At 42.6% G+C, this 24,226-nt stretch overlaps 2 protein-coding genes across 4 annotated transcripts in view; one reads left to right on the top strand and one right to left on the bottom strand.

Annotated features, from left to right (window-relative positions):
* Positions 1 to 272: 272 nt before the first annotated feature.
* Positions 273 to 15,689, bottom strand: LOC308323733 (ran GTPase-activating protein 1-like). 3 transcript variants are annotated; one of them, XM_080775536.1, is made up of 16 exons: positions 15,548 to 15,689; positions 14,814 to 14,938; positions 14,034 to 14,161; positions 13,298 to 13,357; positions 12,423 to 12,602; positions 9,908 to 10,042; positions 8,659 to 8,817; positions 7,382 to 7,495; positions 5,566 to 5,665; positions 5,231 to 5,315; positions 4,670 to 4,808; positions 4,196 to 4,312; positions 3,535 to 3,640; positions 3,230 to 3,318; positions 2,085 to 2,248; positions 273 to 943 (listed from the first exon to the last, which is right to left on the bottom strand). In XM_080775536.1, exons 2-15 carry the CDS (start codon positions 14,926 to 14,928, stop codon positions 2,123 to 2,125), a joined length of 1,653 nt encoding a protein of 550 aa, XP_080631662.1. In that variant the 5' UTR covers positions 14,929 to 14,938; positions 15,548 to 15,689; the 3' UTR covers positions 273 to 943; positions 2,085 to 2,122. The 3 variants fall into 3 exon arrangements, with proteins under 3 accessions (XP_080631662.1, XP_080631660.1, XP_080631661.1); XM_080775534.1 differs by having other exon boundaries at positions 2,127 to 2,248; XM_080775535.1 differs by having other exon boundaries at positions 2,127 to 2,248; positions 14,814 to 14,971; positions 15,583 to 15,673.
* Positions 15,690 to 15,890: 201 nt separating this feature from the next.
* The window catches only part of LOC308323724 (zinc finger CCCH domain-containing protein 7B-like), a 28,988-nt gene continuing 20,652 nt past the window's right edge, over positions 15,891 to 24,226 (top strand). Inside the window, exons 1-10 of the mRNA XM_080775520.1 lie at positions 15,891 to 15,925; positions 16,013 to 16,345; positions 16,680 to 16,747; positions 16,894 to 16,930; positions 17,844 to 18,041; positions 20,442 to 20,600; positions 21,764 to 21,874; positions 22,587 to 22,638; positions 22,782 to 22,876; positions 23,105 to 24,035. Of these exons, the coding sequence (XP_080631646.1) occupies positions 16,689 to 16,747; positions 16,894 to 16,930; positions 17,844 to 18,041; positions 20,442 to 20,600; positions 21,764 to 21,874; positions 22,587 to 22,638; positions 22,782 to 22,876; positions 23,105 to 24,035 (1,642 nt within the window). The 5' untranslated portion in view covers positions 15,891 to 15,925; positions 16,013 to 16,345; positions 16,680 to 16,688. The remainder of the gene's footprint in view (positions 15,926 to 16,012; positions 16,346 to 16,679; positions 16,748 to 16,893; positions 16,931 to 17,843; positions 18,042 to 20,441; positions 20,601 to 21,763; positions 21,875 to 22,586; positions 22,639 to 22,781; positions 22,877 to 23,104; positions 24,036 to 24,226) is intronic.

Below are 24,226 nucleotides of genomic sequence, written 5' to 3'. Positions count from 1 at the left end.
TACCTCCTCTGATGATTTCCTGTTTTTGGCAATATAGAAGTGTATATTTGTACGTCTCTAAATGTTATGATGAATTGAAAATGGGTGGACCCTCTTGTAAACAAGTGTAATGCTTTATGGTGTCGTCCACTCACAGATGACAGTTTTTGTATAAGAGTTGTACTTGAAATGTATACTGTAATTCTGCAAACCGTTAATAAATACTTCAATCAATCAAAACTATCACATAAAAAAAAAAAAGTAAAACGCTCATATAGATATAACACTTTGTATTTATTTGTTTGTATTTTTTCTTTTTTTCCCTCCCATTAAATTTCAAAAGCACTTCAACACAACAATAGAACAATAGAGGTAAACGTGGTGAATATGAAATAAAAGAACAGCTGATGGTCATTAATCCGAAAAGTACGAATTCTAACTATAATAAGCAATAAATAAAGTGATTGAGAGGGTAGTCATTTTCTCCTATATTCAGTAGACCTACCGTACAAAGGAAAATCTTAACTCAATGTCCTTTTGAGTAGTGTGGTACAGTCCACTAAAGCCACATTTACATCGTGGCAAATTGAAAAGTCCATATTCTGCTCGATAGTTCTGCAGGAAGGAAGGGGGCAGTTTGACGCTGGCTGATTGTGCTCCATCCCTTTGAGTGTTGGCTGTGCTCCGTGTGTGTGCTTCAAGTTGTCTCATTAACCATATTCCTCTTCTTACATCAAACTGGGCATGACGGCCTCCGTGTGAATACAGGCAATGGGACTTTTCGTTAGGTCCGTAGGTACAGTATATGTAAACTCTCAGCGGGTTGTTAATGTTCAGTGTGAACTCATTCATTTAGCGAGTCCTCTGGTGGTTTTCTCAGCTCTCTCAAGGCATGATGATTCCCCGCAGTGTGGACTGGAGGCTGCTTCGGGAATTGCCAGATGACTCCAGGGCCTTGCTGTCTCTGGATATTACACGACACATTATGGACAGTTAAACACTATTTATTTATTTATTTGACAGGGACAAAGCTCATTAATCAGTCATGTCAGTTTTCACATCAATGTAAATGGGCCAGAGTTAGCCAAAGCTAAATTTCATCTGTAGTCCCTGCAGGGCAGGCTCTTAAAAAATGAATGATAAAAGAAAGACAGAGTGTAATGTGCCTGCACACAACACCATGCGTTGATGCCATGTGTGCATATGTGCAGGCACCCAACACTACGTCCATACAAAAACACAATACAATACAGGAACAGATCAACATGGTACAGGGGACAGAACAACGGCAAGTGAAGTGAGAAATGACACCGGTGATAATATATAAACACCAATGTCATTACTGACATGACCACTGATACCAGACAGTTAAAGAAAAGAAAGAAGAGAATAAGAGGATAGACCCATTCCCTGGTACACCTTTCAACCAACCACCACTGCATTAGCAACAGTGAATGTTGTAATAATGGTAAAGAAAGAAAAGCAGGTGCGCTTCCTCTGGAAACTGCACCTTGGTTAAAGCAGTGGGTGCTCAGGACCACTTCACCACTTTTCAACCTATCTTCATATAATAGTTCCTCACTAATAATCATGAAAAAAAATGGCGCAATTTGTTTCTACTCAGTCTGTGTCTCATAGGAGAGCTGTGGGCAGTTTAGAAACCGTCTTCCAGTGACATCATCGATGGGGAATCCAAGCTAATAGAAACTGCAGGCTTTCTAGTCCTGAAAAGTTGCAATGCGAAAATGGAAGCCACCGTATTTTTGTAAAAAAATCTTGTTTAAAAAATAATCTGCCTAACGATGATGTCACTGGAAGACGGTTTCTAAACAGCCCTCCTATGAGACACAGACTGAGTAGAAAATAATTGTGCCATTTTATCATGATTATTAGGGAGGACCTATTATATGAAGATAGGTTGAAAAGTGGTGAAGTGGTCCTTTAAAAAAAGAAAAAGAAAAAGAAAACGGCACTCCAAAAATAAAAGATGTTTAGCATGTTTTATTTTGGAGTGCCTCTTTTTCCACGTTGTTGGTTTTTGAGTTAAGTGAACGTAATAATTTCAGTTCATTGTCCAAGAAGGTGGTTTTAATCTGAAGTGGTACCTGGGAGGAGCCGCCTGGTGTCTCACTCAGCCACGTCCTTACCGGGACATGAAGGCCTCCAGAACCGCCACGTTCTCCTTGGGGAAGTAGTCCTGTCTCACAACGTGCTCCAGAGCCTGGAGGTGACCAGGAACCACACGCACCGGTTTCACCTTGTCCTCGCTCTAGTCAGGGCAGAGGATGGTTTAGGTTTATTTATTTAGCATGTAGTACAAAAAATAGACAATAACATATCAAAGAACAAAAATACAATGCAAGGAAAGGAAGAAGCCAGCTGGCTTATTTGGAATCCTTTCCTGTATGGAAGAGGTCATTGGTTTAAACGGATTAAAAACAGTACAAAAGTCTACTGCACAAAAAAGGGAAATAAACAACAAACACACAAAAGAAAATATAACGCATCAAAGTAAAACATGTAATCTACAGGAAGGAAGAAATAAGATATTTCTTTAGATGTTTTTTGAATATTGGCAAGGATACTGAGGATTTAAGTGAAGCATCTAGTGAATTCCATAGATGAGGGCCTCTAAATGTGATGAAAGATTGATGTTTGGACGTGCGACAATAGGGTAATTCAAAATGATCTCTTTGCCTTGTGGGGTAGGAGTGAATGTCAGAAGTAACACGGAAGAAATTGTGAAAAGAAGACGGAATGTCTTGTATGCATTTTTTTAAATTTAAACATAAATGAAGGCGTTAGTTAGGACGGAGAAAAGGAGAAATGAAGAGAAGTGAGAGGTTAGAAAATGGTTGAGTTGGAGACAGGAATGGAATGGAAAGGAAAGCAAGGGAAAAAGGTGAATAGACTAAGAGGAAAAGGTTGAATAGTAAGGAAGAGGGTCAAATGTATTTATAAAAACAGCAGGAAGAAGTGAAGTGAGGCTAAATAAAGACTAGAGTAAGTAACAGTGAGAGTCATGAACCCACACTATTAATGGCATGACTGACATGTTTTCACAATAATTGATTTAAGCAATATTTACATGAGAGGGTGTGCTTTACTGTCATTAATGGCACGCCATGAATATGCCATTATGGAAAAATCAAAGAACGACTGACATGGAAACATAGCTTTTTCAGAAAACTGTCATTTTCAAACAGGCATTTTTTTAATCTGATCTCAGACCTAAATGTGTTGAGCATACCTTGATAAGTCCGAGGAGCACTAACAAAGATGATACAAAGTTGTAACCTTGGAAGGACGGATTGGCAAATGCTTTCTTCAGAACTGCATCTGTGCGGAAAACAACATTTTATTAAAGGTCAAACGGTGGAAATTCATCACAAAACCTTGGAAATGCTGAAGGTAATAAAGTAAATTTATTTTAAAACAAAAGAACAGGTTGCTAGGTCAAAGCAATTTGTCGTAAGTAGTGACTTTCCTCCATGCCTTTGTGTGTTGTACAGTAAACATATCTACGGTAAGGTAATAGTACAGTACTACACTTACCAATACTGTCCAACACAGCGCTCTTAACATCCTCATCATCGTCTTTGTACACAGAGGAGATTTTGAGGAAGGCCTCGGCTGTCTTCATGTCGTTGGACACATCCACCTGAACATGCAGGAAGGGATGTATTGATGACTAAAGGCCTGAAGAGTTCAAGTCTCCAGCAAAGCACTTTCCTAAACATTTGCTAATACTGTACGTAGACACAGTATAACAAAGCATCTATTTTCATAAAATAATGTCTTATGTATTATTTATTACGGCAGATTACTTCCCACAGATTACAACCACACACGGAGATTTTTAAAACATGACCAATGACAAAAAACTCCCATATCTGCTGGGCGAAGTACAACAATGTGCAAACACAGCAGCAAGATTTGTGAGTTGCTGTGATAGGAGAAGGATATCAAATGGAACACAACCACCCTAAAGACTAATCATTGTGTATATTCCTGCACTATACCTGCATCGAGTGATCTTGGTACATAGAAATTGATCTATTGAAGATTCTGACTTTCAAATGTACATCATTTTTGTATTTGCTGTATCGCTGTATTGTTCTTTCTGCTTTGGCAATGTAAACGTATGTTTTCTCATGCAAATAAAGCCCTTTGAATTGAATTATGTGTGTGTGTGTGTGTGTGTGTATCTATTTACATGTTGTTCAATGAGCAGTGCTCTCTTGTCTCCCAGTTTGAGAAGCTTGTCGGGGGAAGGGAAACTGAGGAAGGACGAGACATCAGGAGGTCGCGGGGCCGAGGGAGGCGTGGCCATCTGACCGCGGAGAGACAGGAGCAAAACGTCATCATCAAAACTAGAGCACTAAAATAACACGTCAACTCAAGACAGAGAGAATGATGACTTATTTAACAGATAATATATACAATGATTTTTATAGTAATGTCCTTTTATTTTAGGGGCATGTGCTGCATAGGCCTGATCAGACCACCCCCTTGAAAGGATTTCTGTGCCAGGAACAAGATTTGGCTGTTGAAAATCGTCAGAATTATTACACATTTTTCAAGTTTTCAAAAATAGTTAATCTACAAGCTTGCAATGTGTTGTGCTGTAAGCGTGTAGATCGGGTATTTTTGAATAGCTGAAATATTAAAGTATTTCATCTTTGTTTACCTGGTTAACACCACTTCCCTCCTCCTCCTCCTCGTCCTCTTCTTCCTCTTCCTCCTCCTCCTCGTCCTCTACATCCTCATCCTCATCTTCATCATCTTCATCACCTTCCTCATCATCTTCCGGTTCACCCTCATCATCACTGCAGAAAATGAACAATGAGTTTAAGTCATGATTACACTGGCAGTGATTTAATACTATGTGCATTCATGGTCTCCTAGCATCTGTTATACAATATAATTGTAAAAGCTGTCGGACGTAGAAAAGATTCACGCCTGCAGAAATGGGATGGCGAGAGCATCAAGCATCAAAACAGGAGGTAGATTAAAACCGGGAACCTTTCCGATTTCCAAGTGCCATGACCTGGGTCATCTCCCAACAGCGCCAGGACTGTGCAATCACTGCGGTGTTTACTCATCGTGAAAAGTAAACAGCTACTTTTCAACACCCATACAACTACACAAAAGGGTTTTCTACTGCGACGTCTGACTCAACTGATCTACCGACATTATTAAGTAGTTTGTGGAGAATTCGTTAAATTCTATGTAACCAAACACTGCATACCTCAGGGATCCTAACAAGTCTCCCATGTTCATACTGTCCATGATTTCTCTCAGGGCATCACAGCCTTCCTCACCGAGGGCGTTACCTAAAGAAATGGGAGGCAAAATATGAAAATAAAAACACTAAAAAGGCTATGAAGATATTAGATATTACATTATCTCTCTCTATACAATAACACTGTGGTATGCCGGATTCCATGGGAAAAAGCATGCTAACACAAGTAATACAAAATATAAAACATATTCATAAAAATGGGCATATAAAGCCTGTTTATCTACTTTTTCTATATAGAACTAGACATAGTAGAAACAGAGTGATGTGTTTTGCATGAATACCATTCAGGTCTAGCTTCTCCAGCTGGGCGTGGCCCTTCACTGCATGCGCTACTGCCAGAGCAGCTTCCTCTGTGATCTCCCCAAAGGACAGGTTCAGCTCCTATCCCACAGATTACAACATGTATTAGCAGGAAGAAAAAAGGGTTAGACGACCTCTCCTCAATTTTCCTGCATCCTTCTTCCTTTTTTTTTTTTTTTTCACTTAATTTTTATTGGAGTTAGAACAGACACAAACAAAAAAAAACAACTAACAAGACAATACAGAAAAGAAAAAGGACAAAAAGTAAAAGGAAAAAAGGCTGCATTTTTCATATTACAATAAACATTCAATGAAATTCTATTGCAATATCACTAGGCTGAGAGAAGAGATTCCACTTTTCCCATTTTTTATAGAATTTATCCTCTTGTAGTCTCAGTATGAATGTTAGTTTTTCCATAGAATACAGTTCCTCAATAATGTCCATCCATTGATCTTTCGTTGGTGGGTCCTGTTGGTACCAGCGTCGTGTGATTGCTTTTTTACTTGATGCTAAGAGGATCTTGATTAAATATTTATCATGTGTTAGAAACTCTTCAGGGATATTTCCCAACAGTAGAAAAGAAACAGACAGAGGTATCTCAAAACACAGAATGGTCTCCAAAGTGGAGTGAATATCCTGCCAGTATTTCTGAATTTTAGGACAAGACCAGAAGATATGAGCGTGGCCCGCTTCCTTGTGGCCACATTGTCTCCAGCAAGGCTGTTCTGTTTTCAGTTGTCTTGCTTTAATTTTGGGAGTAATAAAAAATCTCGTTAAGTTCTTCCAACAGAATTCTCTCCACATTCTTGAGTTGGTGGATGTAATTTGTGTTTCGCTCATGTTTGCCCATTCTTCTGATGTGATGGTAATCTCCAACTCTTTTTCCCAATTAGTTTTAATGTACTCTGTGGAGTTAGACCTAGCTGAAAACAGGGCATTATATATACTGGACACTACTCTTTTGGACTCATGTTTATATGCCTGAATAAAAACCTGTATGAGATCGTTTGAGGCCACCGGCTCGGATGCTTTCACCTCCCCCATGAAGTACTCTCGTATTTGGAGGTATCTAAAAAAGTCCTTGTATCCTTCTTCCTTTTTAATTTGACATTTTAACTACCCAGATATTATTTAATATATATTTAAATATATTTGTATAGCTTACACACACCACCACAACACTTAACAACCTCAAGTAAAGATCTATCAAATCAATGTCACCGTACAGATGAGATCAGTGCAATATCAGTTTATCGTCAATTTCAAGTCTGTGTATTATAATTTAGTTAGTTTAGTTTAGTTTATTCGCACAATAAAAACAGTACAAAAAAGGTAACATCAATAAAAGAGAAGTGTGTGCAGGTGAGAAGAAACCCAGGGAGGGCTTATATGTGGTTCTCCGTTCTCACCAAAGATAATATACAAATAGTAATATACAAATAGTAAGACAAAGTAACAACAAATACATTATTTACACTTGTGTGTGTGTGTGTGTGTGTGTGTGTGTGTGTGTGTGTGTGTGTGTGTGTCTGAGTCCGAGTATGTCTGAGTATGCACAATAAGGCTACATTACGTTAGAATCAAGTGGAGAGGGTTGCTTCAAGAGGCTGGCCCTCAATCTATGTTTAAAGTTACAGAGTGAAGATGAGGAGTTGGCAATAAGTATGTGTGATTTCCAGAGTAAAGAACCTCTGACTTGTATGGAGAACTGGCTAAGAGTGGTACAGCTGAAGGGAGGATGAATATTGTCGGATTGTCTAGTATTATAATCATGAACTTGAGAGTTGGTCTTTTACCTTTAGACTCGGTAGTCCTTCTGATAGCGTCTCTGCGATAGCCATGGCTCCTTCAGACCGCACCAGGCAGTCTCCAAAGTTTATCACCTGCACATTGCGTAAATGTTTCAGGGCCTAAGAAGAGGGATACAGATTGGTGTAGCGTTAAAAGGTTTGCATTCATAAAAGTTTTAAAAACAAAATTGAAAGAAAGTTATGGTATTCCCCATTGTATTTGTGAATACGTTGGTTGATCTCCAGCTTTGGAGATCAACCAATTGATTCACAAATAAAATGGGATGATGTTCAGTTGTTCACATTGCTCATGTTTTTCGTTACATCTGTTAAAGGGACACTTCACCCTTTTTGCAAAAAAATATATGTTAATGACGTTTAGAAGCTTTAGATCACTTTCCTGGGGGTATTTATGTGTGTAATATGTGGTTTTAGATATTTTAGATTGTAGCAGTGAGCCTGTTGTCTCTGATGTCATGGACACTGGTCTCACTACCTTCCTGGACTACAGTTCCCATAATTCTTTGGTGCACTGCTCCTCCTTGTGGATAGGGGGGAGAGCTGTCTTACTGAGACAACATGTAGTCCAGGAAGGAAGTGAGCCCAGTGTCCATGACATCAGAGACAACAGGCTCACTGCTACAATCTAAAATATCTAAAACCACATATTACACACATAAAGACCCCCAGGAAAGTGTTCTAAAGCTTCTAAACGTCATTAACATATATTTTTTTGCAAAAAGGGTGAAGTGTCCCTTTAAACAAAGCTGGTCTCCACAGTAGATAGATAGCTTTATTGTAATTCAGCAGATGCATAAAATGCATAAGAGAACGAAATGTCGTTTAACTGGCTTTTAGTATGCTAGTTAAAAGAGAGCTAAAATACTATTGAAATCTAAAATCCACTTAAAAACAATATAAATTAAAAAGCACCATTAGTTCACTGAGAGACAGATTATTGCACAACAGGAGTCCTTATAGCAGCATATATAGGGGGTTAAAGGTTAGGGGATATTGCACTTGTTCAAAAGTCTGACGGCTTGGGGGAAAAAGCTCTTGGAAAATCTTGCTGTTTTACTTCCAATGCTTCGATACCTTCTGCCAGAAGGACAACAGAGTGAACAGTCCCTGGTGTGGTTGGGTGGGTGGGGTTGTTGGCCCTAGACAGACAGCGGTTGTGCGCAATGTCCTTGATGGAAGGCAGTGATGTCCCGATGATTTTCTCCACTGTCCTCACTACTCTCTGTACTGTTTTTTTAGTCTGCTTCACAGTGCTAACGTACCTGAGCCATGGCGATAGCCCCCCTCTTGGTGAAGGTGTTGTCGTTCAGGTTGAGGACGCGGAGGCCGGGGTTGTGCTCCATGGCGTTGGCCAACGCCGTCACGCCGCCGTGGTTGATGCCGTTCTGGGGCATGTGAACCTCCTCCAGGCTGCCCATCAGCTGGGAAGTAAATGGTAAACGGTGCATTTATATAGCGCCTTTATCCAAGGCGCTTTACATAGATTGTGCATTACATTGACACACCGATTGCGGCGGAAGCCATGCAAGGCACCAACCAGCACATCAGGAGCAATTTGGGGTTCAGTGTCTTGCCCAAAGACACTTCGACATGTAAACAGGAGGAGGAGCCGGGATTCGAACCGCCGACCCATGGATCATTGGACGACCTGCTCTACCTCTTGAGCCACAGCCGCCCACAATTAAGTCAATTATAACAACGTTTATAGTAAGCTAGAATTAGAACTACAACACAGGGTTATTCTTTTCCCCCTCACTAAAATACCGTATCAGTGTGATTAGACAGGAGGATGACAGTCAATGACATGCAATAATAGCCAGTCATGAATATTGAATGGCTCAAGAGGACTGCTTGATGTTACCCCATTACACCCCCGCCAGGATTAATTAATCTATTTATGAGACGTGTCCACAGGTCTTCATAATTACACCCGTAGGAGGCCCAGGACATGTGGACAGGACACGTCTTTAGGTCCTGGTATAAAGCGCAATCGCTAAAATCCATTTTTTGACAGCTGCCGTTGCTAGGCTGGATCGCGACGGTGGCATATTTATCGGTTCGACAAAAAGCCATGGAACTATTTTCAGGGGGATTTCTATGGATCAAAAGGCGCAAATACGTCGCCGTATGCTCCAAACGGTAATTAAACAATCTCAGCAGCCTCTGCATATTGGATATATTAATTTAACCCATTTTGGGGCGGGAACCCCTTTTGGTGTTAGCATTACGCTATGCTTTAGCTATTGAGAGATAGCAGACCTACAAGCTCATAGCGCGCCACCGAGTGGCGCGCTACGAGCTTGTAGGTCTGCTATTTTTAGAAAAATCGAAGAACGACTGACATAGAAACATAGCTTTTTCAGAAAACTGTCATTTTTAGAATCTGATCTCAGGTCAAAATGTGTTAAACAATCTCGGCAGCCTCTGCATATTGGATATATTAATGTAAAGCCCTCAAAGGTGTTAAAAAAACAAAGCTCCAAAATGCAGTTAGGTGTCTCTAACTGTTACCTGGAAGGCCTGCGCCAGGGCTGTGGCGGCGTCGTTCTCCAGGCGGTTCCTGCCTGCGATGAACACCTTCAGGCGGAGCGGGGCGCCCAAGGCACTGGACTTCTCATGGCACTCCGTCAGCGCAGCGGCCAAGATCTGTACACACACACAACAACACAGAGCAGAGATTCAGGGTATACAGTAAATCAAATCAAATAATGACAGTATATGTGACACACCCATACTGAACATATCAAAGAGATAACATGTACATATACCAGTAAGACGCGCAAACGCGGGAAGCGAACGCAGCTGAGACCCTGCAGATCATGTCTGTCTGTGTGTCTGTCCTGCTGTTACTGTATGTGGACCTGGCCCCTTTTGTGCCCATATATGGAGCTGAGTGGACCTGGCCCCTTTTGTGCCCATATATGGAGCTGAGTGATTGCTGATGCAACACACTCCATATTTGGATAGCGGGACAGACAGACACACAGACACACACACAGACAGACATGATCTGCTAGGTCTCATAGTAAGTGCTCACTGCGTTTGCAATCACTGCGTTCGCAATAAATGTTGTGAGCACCATACACAAAATATTGTGGTAGCATAAAATAAAATAATAAAATAAAAAAAAGTTGCATAGTCCTATGCTAAGCGACACCGATACAAACCACATAACCTGAATCAAGTTTTGAAACAAAAACAAGACAAACGTACGACAAGACAAGGCAAGACAAGACAAGACACAACATGGCATGGTCATTGGTCACCCTTCCAAAACACAATGGACGTGGCAGTGCATCCTAATAATAAATATACTGAACAACCCAGCTGCGGTGTGTCCAGTACATTTTTGACACAGCAAAACAAATTTCCTTGATTTTAAACGTTTAAAAACTACCCACATAAAGCATGTACGTTTTTGTATATCCGTTTTTGTCCACTCTAGCAGGGGAGGGGGGGTTTGGGTGTGGTTGGGTCATAGTTCAGTATTTTTGCATTAGTTTCTGGAATGTTTTATACAAGAACTATGGAGAATACATGAAAATACCTATAGAAAGACAAAAAACTAAACTGTATCCTCACAAAATAAATAAATAAAAACTATTGCATAAGCCTACTACATAGTAGACGTAGTTATAAACAAATTCAAGTCTGTTCTTAATGGGCTCGTGAAGAGATAGTGTAACAGGGCTCAATTACATCAAGCATGTTCGTAAAACCTTGCGTTTACAAAACAGAAATGTCTCATATCTGTGGTGGGGCAATAAATGTGCCAATTGCCATGGTGATTTATTTTGCCCTGTATTCTCATTGACACTTGGCCTGGCTTATATCTTAGTTAAAACCATTCCATGATTTCCCCGTGCCCACAGATGTGACTAAGGCATTTTTATTCACCACCCCTCTAAATGTAGCTTTTAGCGTAGGTTTAATGGAAGGAAGATCCATTCCTAACCATTCCATTCGGCCTTCAGCGTCATAATAGTCTACGTCATTTCCGTTCCCACACTAAAAACCAAGCGCGAGCACTTTCCGCAGCAGCCAAACCAGCGATTAGGCTCATTCTTTAAAATGCCTCGTCTCTAACTAAACCGGTCATTCTCGTTTCAGCCAGCGACCAAATCACCTCCATCCCCCGCTCCACCTTTGCTAAATTCCTCGAGCCAGAAGGGGAAGTAGTGGGCCTTGCATCTGCTCTCTACCACCATCAGGGTCTCTAGACTCCATGGGGGGTTCTCTCTCCCTATCAAATGTTATGCCTGCTAAAATGCTCATGGAGTCTAATCGCCAAAACAATCTTAAATGCAATAAACATTTTGCCATCTTGCCCGCTCCAAAAAAATCCTTTCTGAATAAACATTGTTATATCATATTGGTGTGATCTCTCCTTTATTGAACCATTTCCTGCACAATTCACAGCGATTACCAGACCTGCTGGTTGGCAATGGTTGGTCTCTTTTTTTATTTGACAGGGACAAATCTCATTAATCAACATGTCAGGTTTCACCTCAATTTAAATGGGCCAGAGTTAGCCAAAGCTAAATTTCATCTGTAGTCCCTGCAGGGCAGGCTCTTAAAAAATGAATGATAAAAGAAAGACAGAGTGTAGTGTACCAGGACACAACACCATGCGTTGATGCCATGTGTGCAAATGTGCAAGCACACAACAGAGTCTATGTCCATAGAAAAACACAGTACAATACAGATAAAAGAAAGACAGAGTGTAGTGTGTAGTGTACCAGCACACAACACCATGCGTTGATGCCATGTGTGCATATGTACAGGCACCCATCACTACGTCCATACAAAAACACAGTACAATACAGATAAAAGAAAGACAAAGTGTAGTGTGCCAGCACACAACACCATGCGTTGATGCCATGTGTGCAACTGTGCATATGTACCACCCAACACTATGCCCATACACAAACACAATACAATACAATACAATACAATACAATACAATACAATACAATACAATACAGGAACAGATCAACATGGTACAGGGGGACAGAACAACTCTCACCTTGCCCCCTCCGATGCCCATGCCACAGTTGTTGAGCCTCAGTTCTTGTAGCGTGTGGCAGGCGGAGCTTTTGAGTAGCTTCTCGATGCCCTTCACGCCGTCGGGTCCAAACGCATTGTCACTGAGATCCAGAACGGTGAGCCTGGCGCCGGCCAGCTTCACGGCATCACCCAGAGAATTCTACAATAGGACACAAGAATAACATATCAGAACGGTGTGAAAGGGACAGGGAAGGCCACACATTTTCCAATGTTTGATTGATTGATTGAAATATTTATTAACAGTTTGCAGAATTACAGTACATTTCAAGCACAAACTCAATACAAAGACTGTTAACTGTGAGTGGAGTGGACGACCCAATTAAGCATTACAATTGTTTACAAGAGGGTCCACCATGTTCAATTCATCAAAACATTTAGAGACGTACAAATAGACACTTCTATGTAGTCATTAGTCAAAGAACAGAACAGGATTTCATCATAAAGGAGGGAAAAAGGGAAAAGAAACTTATACAGTTGGATGAATGCAGAGCGAATGCTCAGGTTTAGGAATAGTACATCATGACCCAGCAGGGAAATCAAAGTAGGAGATTTACAAAGGAGAACATCGCTGAGAAAATGAGTCACAGGGTTTCAACAAAAGGGAAAAAGGGGCTTGAGACATTACTGGTTAAGATTGATGAGGTATACCTCAGCAGAAAAGATAATGAAAAGAAGCCTAAAATGAATTTTAGCTGTTTTCATGTCTCATGAATGAAAGTGTCTCATAATGTAAGGGGTAATGTAGGTAACAAATATAGGACCCTTTGTCCTGAATTCATGCAATAAATGGCTTGGTTACAAAATGGTACGAACACATTAGGAGCAGTGTCTCACCAAGGCTGCAGGGATCTCAGAGCGTAGGCGTCCAGTGAACATGTCACTCCAGTAGCAATACTGAAAAACAAGAGATGAGATGCAAATTTTCCTTTTTTGAAAAGTGTAAAGCCAAGTAATGTTCTAATCTACATAAACCCAAGTGATAATGGTTTAAACCATGGGTTTTCAACAGGTGGTCCGTGGACCAGACGAAGGTGTTGCATGTGGTCCCTGACCACGCATTTAGTAATGTAGGAAAGTTAAGATTCATATTTTAATTTATAGTATTGACCACAAGTTGAGAAACAATGCAGTAAATTATCTGGTGACAAATTATGTCGATGTCGTCAGTTACTGGGAAGTCTGATGTCAAGAACTTCCACAGAAAAGTGAGTTAGAATCTCAAGGGAAAACGTACCGGAATTGCCCGGTTGAGTCACCATTATAGAGAAATGTGACCATAATCAACCGCAAGTGTCTGCTTACTCATAGAGTAAGTTACAATGCACAGCAACATGAGTTTAATATGGAAGGTTAATTTAATTATTTCCCCCACACCATGACGGTATCCCCCCTCCCAACACAACAATGGTCCCCAGGTTAATTCTCAGTCAGGGTGGTGGTCCCTGGTTCATAATCAGTTGAAAACCCCTGGTTTAAACCCCCAAAGTGTGATGTGAGCATGCAGGGATTTAGACTGTCTGGGCCCTGCCTGCATGACAGCTTTATCAGCCATGAGTGAAAGAGAACAAACCTTTAAATCATTCTTGGTCTCGAGGGCCTTAGCGATGGCCTGTGCTGCCTCCACGCCGATGGTGTTTCCCTCCAACCGTAGAGCTTGTAAACCCTGGAACTCCTTTATCTCCCGCACTATTTCTTCCACTGAAGGTGAGGGCCAGGAGACGGAACGTAGAAAGGGTTAAAGATGACAGTACTGTAAAGCGTTATTCATAGTCTGGATTTTCGGTGGTGAGGTGAGGTGACCACCGCTCCGGTGGTGAGGTGACCACCGAACTACAACATGACGTCACGAGCCGCGGTGAAGAGCAAACCACGGCCACCGCTCCAGCCCTTCTCTCTGTTTTTACTCACCACCGCTCAACGTTATTTCAGCTCCGGTGGTCAGCTCACCACCGGAGCGGTGGTTTGATTGATTGAAATATTTACACAGTTTGCAGAATTACAGTACATTTCAAGCACAAACTCAATACAAAGACTGTTAACTGTGAGTGGACGACCCAATTAAGCATTATACACTTGTTTACAAGAGGGTCCACCATGTTCAATTCATCAAAACATTTAGAGACGTACAAATAGACACTTCTATATACCGTAGTCTATATAGAAGTGGTCACCTCACCTCCGAAAATCCAGACTATGAATGAGCCTCAACTGTCAAACAAAAACTGTCATGCAAATCCCCCAAAACTGTCATCCAAATCTTAGCTACAAACATTATCATTTTTCCTGTTCGCTGGCATCGATAAATAATAGTGTGTTGGTAGAATACCAGGGAGAGATGGATGTCACTCACCAGAAGCAGCATTGTCCAGCTTCCTTCCTTGACCTTTGTAGCTCAACTCTAGACTCTCCTCCACTCCAGTCTTGGCCAAAGAGTCGGCCAACTGTGCAACAATATCTGTCGCCATGTCAGGACATCTAGACAAAAAACAAATTTGACTTACATTAAATCTTGTCAACACTATGGCTGGCTGCCTTATACGTCCAGACGGTCCAGTATCATCATCACAAGAATGTCATCGAGGGGAACTGACTGTAAACGTAATCATAGCTCTGAATAAATCAAGGACAACGGTGTAAGTGTAATAGACCTACTATATTATGCATCTAGCTAAAGATGTCAGTCCCTGGCTGGGACTGACAGGGGGACAACGTGTCTATGAAACAGCTGACATGCCGTTTTTCATAGAAAACGGGTAGCTAACCGGGGGCAAATGTTGCTTCAAATACCGATCAAATAAATACCTGAACCTATGGACATTTAACGGCACAAATACACGTTGTTGACGACGACGACTGTCATTCAAACCCCGAGTACGCAGTACTAATTAGCACCAGCCACAATAGTGTGTTATTGTTTAGCAACGTTTAGCTAGCTAGCTATAGCTGCTAACCGGGTGTAGCTTCCAACATGGCTTGCCTGAACGGCCTTTCCATTCGTTTCTAGAAAGTACGATAAACCCAACTTCACATTCTCTACTGTGTATTTGTGCGGATAACGTGTACTTTCCGTACGGTTTTCCTTACCCAACTGAAATGTCACCGGTTCACCGTACTACAACAACAACAACAACAACAGTCGTGCACACTCGTGCTTGTGCTTTAGTGTGCGTGTGCTAGCAAGTTTCACACGCTCCCGCTCGTTCCTGATGTTCAAAACTCCTGTCTGTGACCCTGTGTGTGCGCGCGCGTGTGTGTGTGCGCAGCAACCATGATGATCCAGCCTGACGACCACAAACGGAGCATCATGGGAGTTGTAGTTTGTAGTTCAATGCGGAATTTCTTGTCAGATCTCCTTTTTATTTCCTGTATGCGATTTTTTTGGCGAAGCTACAACTTCACTTCAGGTATCGTAATTTCCCCACGCACAGAAACAACAACAAGCCCGGAAGCGTGTACAAAAACGTAACTTTCTTTCTTTTTTTTGTGTTGCGTCGCTTCACTTATGCCAAAATGTAAGTATATAATTATGATTTCTTATTTTCTTTCCAGATTTCACAAACTGAAGTCAACTACCTCTGAGACCCGTCGGCCCTGTTCAGAACCCAACCATGTCATGAGCTAATCGAAACTCGACAACTACAACTCAGTCCTCTCCTCACAGTCCTCCCCGTCTCGGTGCTCTTTAACATTTTAGCTACATGTGTAGAAGAAGACAAAACAAAAACACAGTATATATTCCCTAAAACCAGCGCTTGTTCGTTTAGTTTAGTTCAATATTGAATTAATATTAGTGTCGTAATTCACTTCTCTCTGCGCTTAACAAAAAAGGGAAAGGAAAGCATGCAGCCATAAACGTGACGCCATTTCAATGAACTTTATCAGGTAGGTGTTTCTGAACTTTGTGAAGTCGAGCCATGCTAGCAAGATAACAAACGTATGGTATGGTCATTGGTCACGTATTTATTTGAGAATAAACACCGGGGATTTTACTGGTGTCTGATCAATCCGATTCTTTGCTAAAATCCCAAAATTACAATTTGTTGATTGTGTTTGCATGAAGCATTTCTTCAAAGGCAAACATTTCGGATGTGATCTGATTTCCTCTGTAATTGTTGCTCAGTGAAAAGACGTCAGCCATATTCTTATGCCCGCTTTGCCAAAGCTGACAGTAACACACCGTCTTTCTGTGTTGGTGGTATTTCCTCTTTATTTCCAGTGTGCAAAAATGGACTCTGCGAGACAGAAACGCAAGAAGGACATCGAAAAAGCTCTGACGTTTATACAGTGAGTGTGACAGAGTGTAATGTTTTTTTTGTGGTTTTTTTACAACTTTACAACTGCACATACATATACATACAGTGACAGCGGTTGTGATCATATATATCAGCGTTTATCGAGTTCGACATTTCTTTTCTCTGTGCCCTGCTTAGGTCATCTCTGCCTTATCCGGAACCCGGAGGTTACGAGGTACGAACTGTCATGTCTGTTTGGGTGTTCTTGACGAATCCCTGTTGTCTGTCTTGACTATTATACTCTGGTGGTCTGTCTGGTGGTGGATTATTATTAAAGTAGTCACTTTTGTTTTTACTTGGAGTAAAAGTAAAAATGTAGAGAAAGGTATTGGCAATTTGCCATCAAAATATACTTAGAAGTACTAAAAGTACTCATCATGCAGACTGTCCGATTTCCAGTTTTCAAAGTGTATACACATCTTTTGAAGTTGTGAACTTGTTGATCTGCTATTTCCCAAATAGCCGAAGTATAGCACTTATAATGTGGTTAACGTCGGGTCATGTGTGGCTGTGTTTACCTGAAACATTATGTGTTTCTGACCACATATGGCGGGCACCTGGAGTCTGTGAATCTGACCCTGCTGCATGATGGGAGTCAAGGTGATGTCTGACATTTCTAAGCTGGTAGATGATGATGAGCTGATGCGTAGGAGTTTTAAATACTTCAACAAAAATGGTGTGTGTGTGTGTGTGTGTGCGTGTGTACGTACAGGTTGCCTGACACTGCCCTAAAGTACAAACCCAAATCAATGTCGTCATCTTATCCTAACGTATATTACTGCTGTAGTTGTTGCCCGGTGTTTGGTTTTTTTATCTTAAGGCTCATAATAGTCTGGAATTTCGGTGGTGTGGTGACCACCGAACTACAACATGACGTCACTGAGCCGCAGTGAAGAGCAAACCACCACCACCGCCACCGCTCCAGCCCTTCTCACTGTTTTTACTCACCACCCACCGCTCAACGTTATTTCAGCTCCGGTGGTGGTCCGCTCACCACCGGCGCGGTGGTCACCTCACCACCGAAAATCCAGACTAGTATGAATAGGACTTTAACCTCCCCACCCCACCCCAACCCCTCCTTTTCTCAGAACTTTCTGATCCAGCTGGTGTGCAACCTCTTGGACGAGGGCAACGCGTCCTTCAGAGATGGGGATTGGGTGCAGGCCATCAAGGACTTCAGCGAGGGGGAGAACGTCGCACAGTACGCCACGGCGGAGGAGATCGACGTCTCCAAGGCCCTGCTGGAGAGCCTGTATGTCAACCGCGCCACGGCGTACTACAACATGGTGAGACCGGTGTTTATGGGTCTGGGGTACTGCTGCTCATAGAGACTTGATTTGGGGGTATTTGTTAGCCTGGGCACCATTTCATTTAGGGTATAATTATGATCCTGTCGGCCGGGAGCGGATGATATCGTTACGTCATGTTGTAGTATTGTTTTGTAGTCGACAGGCAGGAACAACAGGCGGCAACTTCCTTTTTCTTTTCTCAATAAAAGCTACAGGCTACGAGTGCTTTTATTGAGCGAGAAAAGGAAGTTGCCGCCGCCTGTTGTTCCACTTCCTGCCTGTCGACTACAAAACAATACTACAACATGACGTAACGATATCATCCGCTGAGTCCCGACAGGATCTTACAGACTTTTGAAACAGAGACCAGGCTTTCCTCCGAGGTGGTGGAAAGCCTGGTGAGGCGAGGTTAGGTATTTGTAGCAAACGGGAGTGTGGGTGGTAAAGTATTGCGTGCGTGTGTGTGTTGTATAAGCATTGTTACAACATTTACATGCTACAATGCCTTAATATGTTAATGTTTACACAAGGAGCATCCTCCATTATGAATGTATTTGTTTATGTCAGATTGTTATGCAGGGACAGCATGTCGAAGAGTTTATTCTATTTTGTCCACAGCACCACAAATATGTAAATCACACCTACACAAGGTGTTGCAATGACTTTTCAACTAAATGTGGGGAATGGTCTTAGTCTACTTGAAAAATAATCATATTTAATGACTGCTGTGTGAGTAACGTTAGTGAGATAATGTTCTAGTTCCTGGTTTGTGCATAATTTGCGCAGCACAACAATACTGTTTATTACAGGGTTAAACAGGTTAAACAGTATACTTTCCATTCCTTTAAACAATTTGTGTGGGCGACTAGTCTGTGGCTCAAGAGGTAGAGCAGGTCGTCCAATGATCCATGGGTCGGCGGTTCGAATCCCGGCTCCTCCTCCTGTCTACATGTCGAAGTGTCCTTGGGCAAGACACTGAACCCCAAATTGCTCCCGATGTGCTGGTTGGTACCTTGCATGGCTTCCGCTGCAATCAGTGTGTGAATGTGTGCGTGAATGGGTGAATGTAATGCACAATCTATGTAAAGCTCCTTGGATAAAGGCGCTATATTATATAAATGCTTCCATTTACCATTTAGTGCCGGGATTCCTTCAAAATAGAAGCTCTGAGTGCCTGGAAGATATGGCCGCTTTTACTCTGTAAAGGCCAACTAAAAAAATAAATAAAATAAACATATTCAGAATATTCTTCTCTCGTTTGATATCATTGACAATGCGCTAGGACCATAGACTGTAAAAAATATGGACAAAGTGTTCTCCGGGTCTAACATGAATGTAAAATGAAGCCTGTCAGTCCTTGTATTGTAAGTCGACATCTTTCTAGATCCGTTTTGGCCCAGCTGGCCATTAACTGGCCCAGACAACGAGGCGGGACTTCCCCCCTTCTTCTCCGTTGGTTTTTATTTTGACTCGAGTGGGAGGGGAATCCCGATCATAGACTGTAACGGTAGCCACGCCCCTCAGAACATACGCGACTTTATGGTCAAGTTTTAAATAAATGGGACCGTAATTTTCCAAAAATAATATTATGACATTAGAAATGAGACTTTAAACTAGTGACTGGAAGCAGAAAGTATTCATGACCATGTTTATTAAGGTAATACAGTCTAGGTGAAGTTGGGCCCAAATACATGGACTTCTATGGGGATATGGGTTTTTCTGGGTCCAATGACAGCGCCACAACAGGCCATTATATGAACTTTCAGAAAATCCCGATTTCCTCAGTGGCTTCACAAAATATCTGTCTGACTGCCCCCCTGGCTAGGACGTGTCCTAGCAACCCGTCGGTTGGATTGCTTATGACGTGGCCTACACGTTGTACGGTCTGAACCAGTTAATGATGGACAAGATTTATGATATTACCCTGTACTTTAAATTAACTCTAACTCTGTTTAAACAACACTGTGTGCTTTCTACATAAAGGGGTAAGGGGCCGATTCATACTCCTATTTTACCACTGTAGTGCCGAAATGATTTCGGCTCGTCAGAAATTTTCAGTAGCACCGAAGAGACGACTTTAGGACGGTACCCCCCCCCCGAACCTCAAATGACGTCACATTGTAGGCTCTACAGAGCCAAATGACGTCACATTGTAGGCTCTACAGCGCCGAACCGACTTTTATTCATTAAAATAGGAGTATGAATCGGCCCTAACTCGTAGCAGAGAATTCGCCCCCAAGACTTTGTCAGAAGTTGGTTTGTGCATGAATAAATAACAACAAAGTCACACTCTCTTGACACTTGTACAGTATGTGAGCCTTTATTATGGAAATGTATGTCGGCACTTTTGTCACCACTCTCACACTCCGTTTCCCTGCTTGCTGCGGTTCTCCTCAGGGCCACTATGAGAGTGGCGTGAAGGACTGTGACAGCGCCTTGGAGGTGTGTGAAGGAAGTCGAAGGACGCTCTACAGGAAGGCCATGTGTTTGAAGGAGCTTCGACGGTACAGGGAGGCCTACAGCTGCGTCATGGCCAGTCTGCTGGCTGCACCTCAGGTACTGGTTCCGGCCAATGGTTGAGTATGTTAAAACACAACTTGTGCAAGACGTCCACAGACGTCCTGGGAAATCCCGCTATGTAGTGCCCAAGACGTCTGTGGACGTCTTAACAAGAAAAAAATATATATGTGTATAAAAAGAATGAATGTAAAAAGTGGGAACCCTGGGTTACTATTTTGAAAGTGTTGTGTGGGCACACAATGTGTTAAGTTTTCACCGGCACAGGTAGGCGTTAAGACACTTAAGGGTTGGCAACCTGCCCCTGGCATGTAAATAAGACTTTCTGGCAGGTGAAGTAACCGCCTACAACACGAGATATCTGTCTAAACACCTGAACGTTGACAGAGAGCTCTACTGGAATGTAAAATAAGAGCACCGTTACCTATAATGTGCTGTTTTCACTGTTGCTACACATAACCCATAGGCATATTCATAGATATGTAGGTATTTGCCATAACAATTGAGATATGACATTTTTTTTATCACACAGCCCCAGAAAGTAAAAAACAAAACAAAGTGTTAAATTGAAATGTAATTAAAATTGTACGTATCATTTTATAATAGATGATTTACTTTTCAGGCATGTGCACTTGCTCTTGTGTTAATCAACCTTTTGTCAATTGTTTGTTATATTGTGTCCTATATACATACATATATATCACACACATATCACACCTATTTTAGCTAGTCTTCAACTGGCTCCCTGTGAGCTACAGAATTGAGCTCTACATGGTCTAGCTCCCATTTATATAAGAGATTTGCTGCAACCCCATAACCCTGTGCTCTGCCTCAGATCATCGGGGAGGGCCCTCCTAGTTCCTCCTGCAACGCGCCTGGTCACTCGGGGTGACCGGGCCTTTGCGGCTCGGGCACCTTTGCTCTGGAACTCCCTGCCCTTAATTGGCTCTTAGATTAGCAGAATCAGTGCCTTCTTTTAAAACGCTTTGAAAAACACATCTGTATGCCAAGTGTTTTTCCTTTTTAATTGTTTTATTGACCTGTTATTTTCTTCATGTTTTATTGTCTCTGATGTTTTGATGTTTTTATGATTACTGTTTTATAACCTGTCTGTAAAGCACTTTGTAACTATATTTGGAAAGGTGCTATACAAATATAATTCATTCATTCATTCATATATTTCACCTTGTTGTAAACGACAGATCCGATCAGAGCTGCAGTCTACGCAGGACAAACTGATAAACGACCTGGCACAGGAGCTCTCCGTCTACCTGGGACTTGAACCCCGGAATGTCTACGTCTCCAGTGGAGAGGTTAGTAGGATCAAATGTACACCATTGAACCATGAAGTGATCCAGAAGCAGGAGCCAGCTCTTTTCACTCTATTTTTATTAATTTTGTTATATATTTTTAATGATTTTGTAACCCATTTTTCACCCCTGTGTCAATTATCTAATGTGATCCTGGGCTCTACACACCCTCCACCAACCTAGTCCCCATATATGGGGGACAAGGGGAGACTAACCTAGTCCCCATATATGGGGGACAAGGGGAGACCAACCTAGTCCCCATATATGGGGGACAAGGGGAGAGCAACCTAGTCCCCATATATGGGGGACAAGGGGAGACCAACCTAGTCCCCATATATGGGGGACAAGGGGAGACCAACCTAGTCCCCATATATGGGGGACAAGGGGAGACCAACCTAGTCCCCATATATGGGGGACAAGGGGAGACCAACCTAGTCCCCATATATGGGGGACATGGGGAGAGCAACGGACTTGAACTCATGCTTCCTTCATGCCTGAGTGTCCAAGTTGCTCCTTTACACACCTGACAATTTCACTGTATTTTCTATTGAGAAAAACAACATGGATCATACATAAATAACAATGTCTTTTGTGTAAATCTTTTCTCATATTGCTTGTGATATCACTTCTCCCGGAAGAGACTGAAGGCTGACATGGATCATCTTTTTTTTGTTTTGCATGTTAATTCGTTTTTCCCCCCCTGTGTCCACTTTAGATGGGACGAAATTCGGCCAATGGTTTGAAGACCGCAAGTGGCAGTGCACCAGGTTTGAATTATTTTGTCTTGAGCTACAACATACTGTACATTTTGCTCTTTACTCAGCCTTCCTGTTTAGTCTTCCTGTTTTCTATGTTTAATAAAGAAAGGAGGAATAGAAAAGAAAAACTTTGTTTTCTGCCACCCTTTCAGTGTCTGACATGGACTCTCTGGACGATTTTGAGCTGATGGGAGATGACCTAGACAGTCTTCTAGACTGCTTCCCAAATGAACCTGAGGCTACTGAGGTGTGTGCGCGTGTGCGTGTGTGTGTGTGTGTGTGTGTGTGTGTGTGTGTGTGTGTGTGTGTGTGTGTGTGTGTGTGTGTGCGTGCGTGCGCAGTGTTGTTACAGACCAGTCGTTTGTCATGTGTAATTGATACTAAATAAATTAACACTTTATTCTCTTTTTCCATTTCTCTCCCTCTCTGCTTTTGTTACATTTTTATTTCGATCCATTTCGCCGTTCCCCTTTAGACTCACATCCAGGCAGCGTTGCCTGACACTGTGACTCATGTGAAACACAGCAGCAAGCCACTGCCCATGATCCAAATGACCTTCCCCCCCTCTGCCCTGCCGGTCCCTAAACCTCTGGCCACTCATCGCCTCCTGCCGGCCCCCACACCCCGTCTCCCCCACTCCGTTCTGCCGGCCCCCACACCCCGTCTCCCCCACTCCGTTCTGCCTGCACCCACTCCTTGCCTTCCCCCGGCGTTCTTCGACTCGGCCGTCGGCAGCGAGCTCAACTCTCTGGACTGCTTCTCGGCCTTCAGTCGTACTGCCGGTGGTGGCGATAATAGCCTCAAGACCCCCGGCCGAGGCATGTCGAACCCCCTCGGGCGGACCTCAAACGGCCTGGACGCCCTAGCCAGAGTCGTAGGCAGTGCTAGCGGCAGCGGCAGCGAACCGAATCACTCCGGTGGATTCGCCGGAGTGAATCACCGGAGTGGATTCACCGGAGCGAATCACTCCGGTGGATTCACCGGAGTGAATCCACCCTCTCTGGATATGCTCGACGATCTGGAGTCCCTGGACGATCTCCTCGACTCGCAGCCGAGCGCGCACGAAAGCCTGGGGGCGGTCGAGAAGCCCGGAGCAATCCTGGACGCGGGAAATTGTTTTGATGATTTGGACGACTTGGATGAATCGCTGGATTTCTTTGTTGCCCAGGAAATGGCCACCGGCCGCCCCACTCTTAGCACCCCTAAGATAGACAAGCATACTCCCGAGTCCGTGCTCGATTCCCTGGACACTCTGGACAACTTGGACTCCCTCGACAACTTGGACTCCCTCGACAACTTAGACACCCTGGATTCTTTCCCCGTAGTCGACGGGGCGAGGGCAGCGTTGCCGGGAGAGGTCATCAGAGAAGGAGGCCTCGATTCCCTCTCTGATTTCAGTTTACCTGGTGAGCAGAATATATCAGTGGTTTGTCATGTATCTAATAATTGACTGTCTGGTATGAAAAATAGTTGCACTGTCTGTCTGTCTGTCATTTCCAGTGAACAATGCAAGCGCCGCTTCTGTTTTCAACCCCACCTGCTCCCAAAGATCTCACCACACAACGTTTATTGTGTTTTTTTACTTTTTTACAGTGAG

This window comes from Protomyctophum bolini (genome assembly GCF_963924005.1).
Source record: "Protomyctophum bolini genome assembly, chromosome: 11".
NCBI classification, from domain to species: domain Eukaryota; kingdom Metazoa; phylum Chordata; class Actinopteri; order Myctophiformes; family Myctophidae; genus Protomyctophum; species Protomyctophum bolini.
The sequence above is the reverse complement of the archived record's forward strand: the minus strand, read 5'-3'. Positions and strand labels throughout refer to the sequence as shown.

Coding starts and splice junctions, on each gene's coding strand:
- LOC308323733 (XM_080775534.1), bottom strand. CDS start 14,928: ATGGCGACAGATATTGTTGCACAGTTGGCCGACTCTTTGGCCAAGACT. Junction 10,043..12,422: donor TGGGCATCGGAGGGGGCAAG/GTGAGAGTTGTT, acceptor GTGTGTGTACAG/ATCTTGGCCGCTGCGCTGAC. Junction 4,313..4,669: donor AGGGAAGTGGTGTTAACCAG/GTAAACAAAGAT, acceptor CTCCGCGGTCAG/ATGGCCACGCCTCCCTCGGC.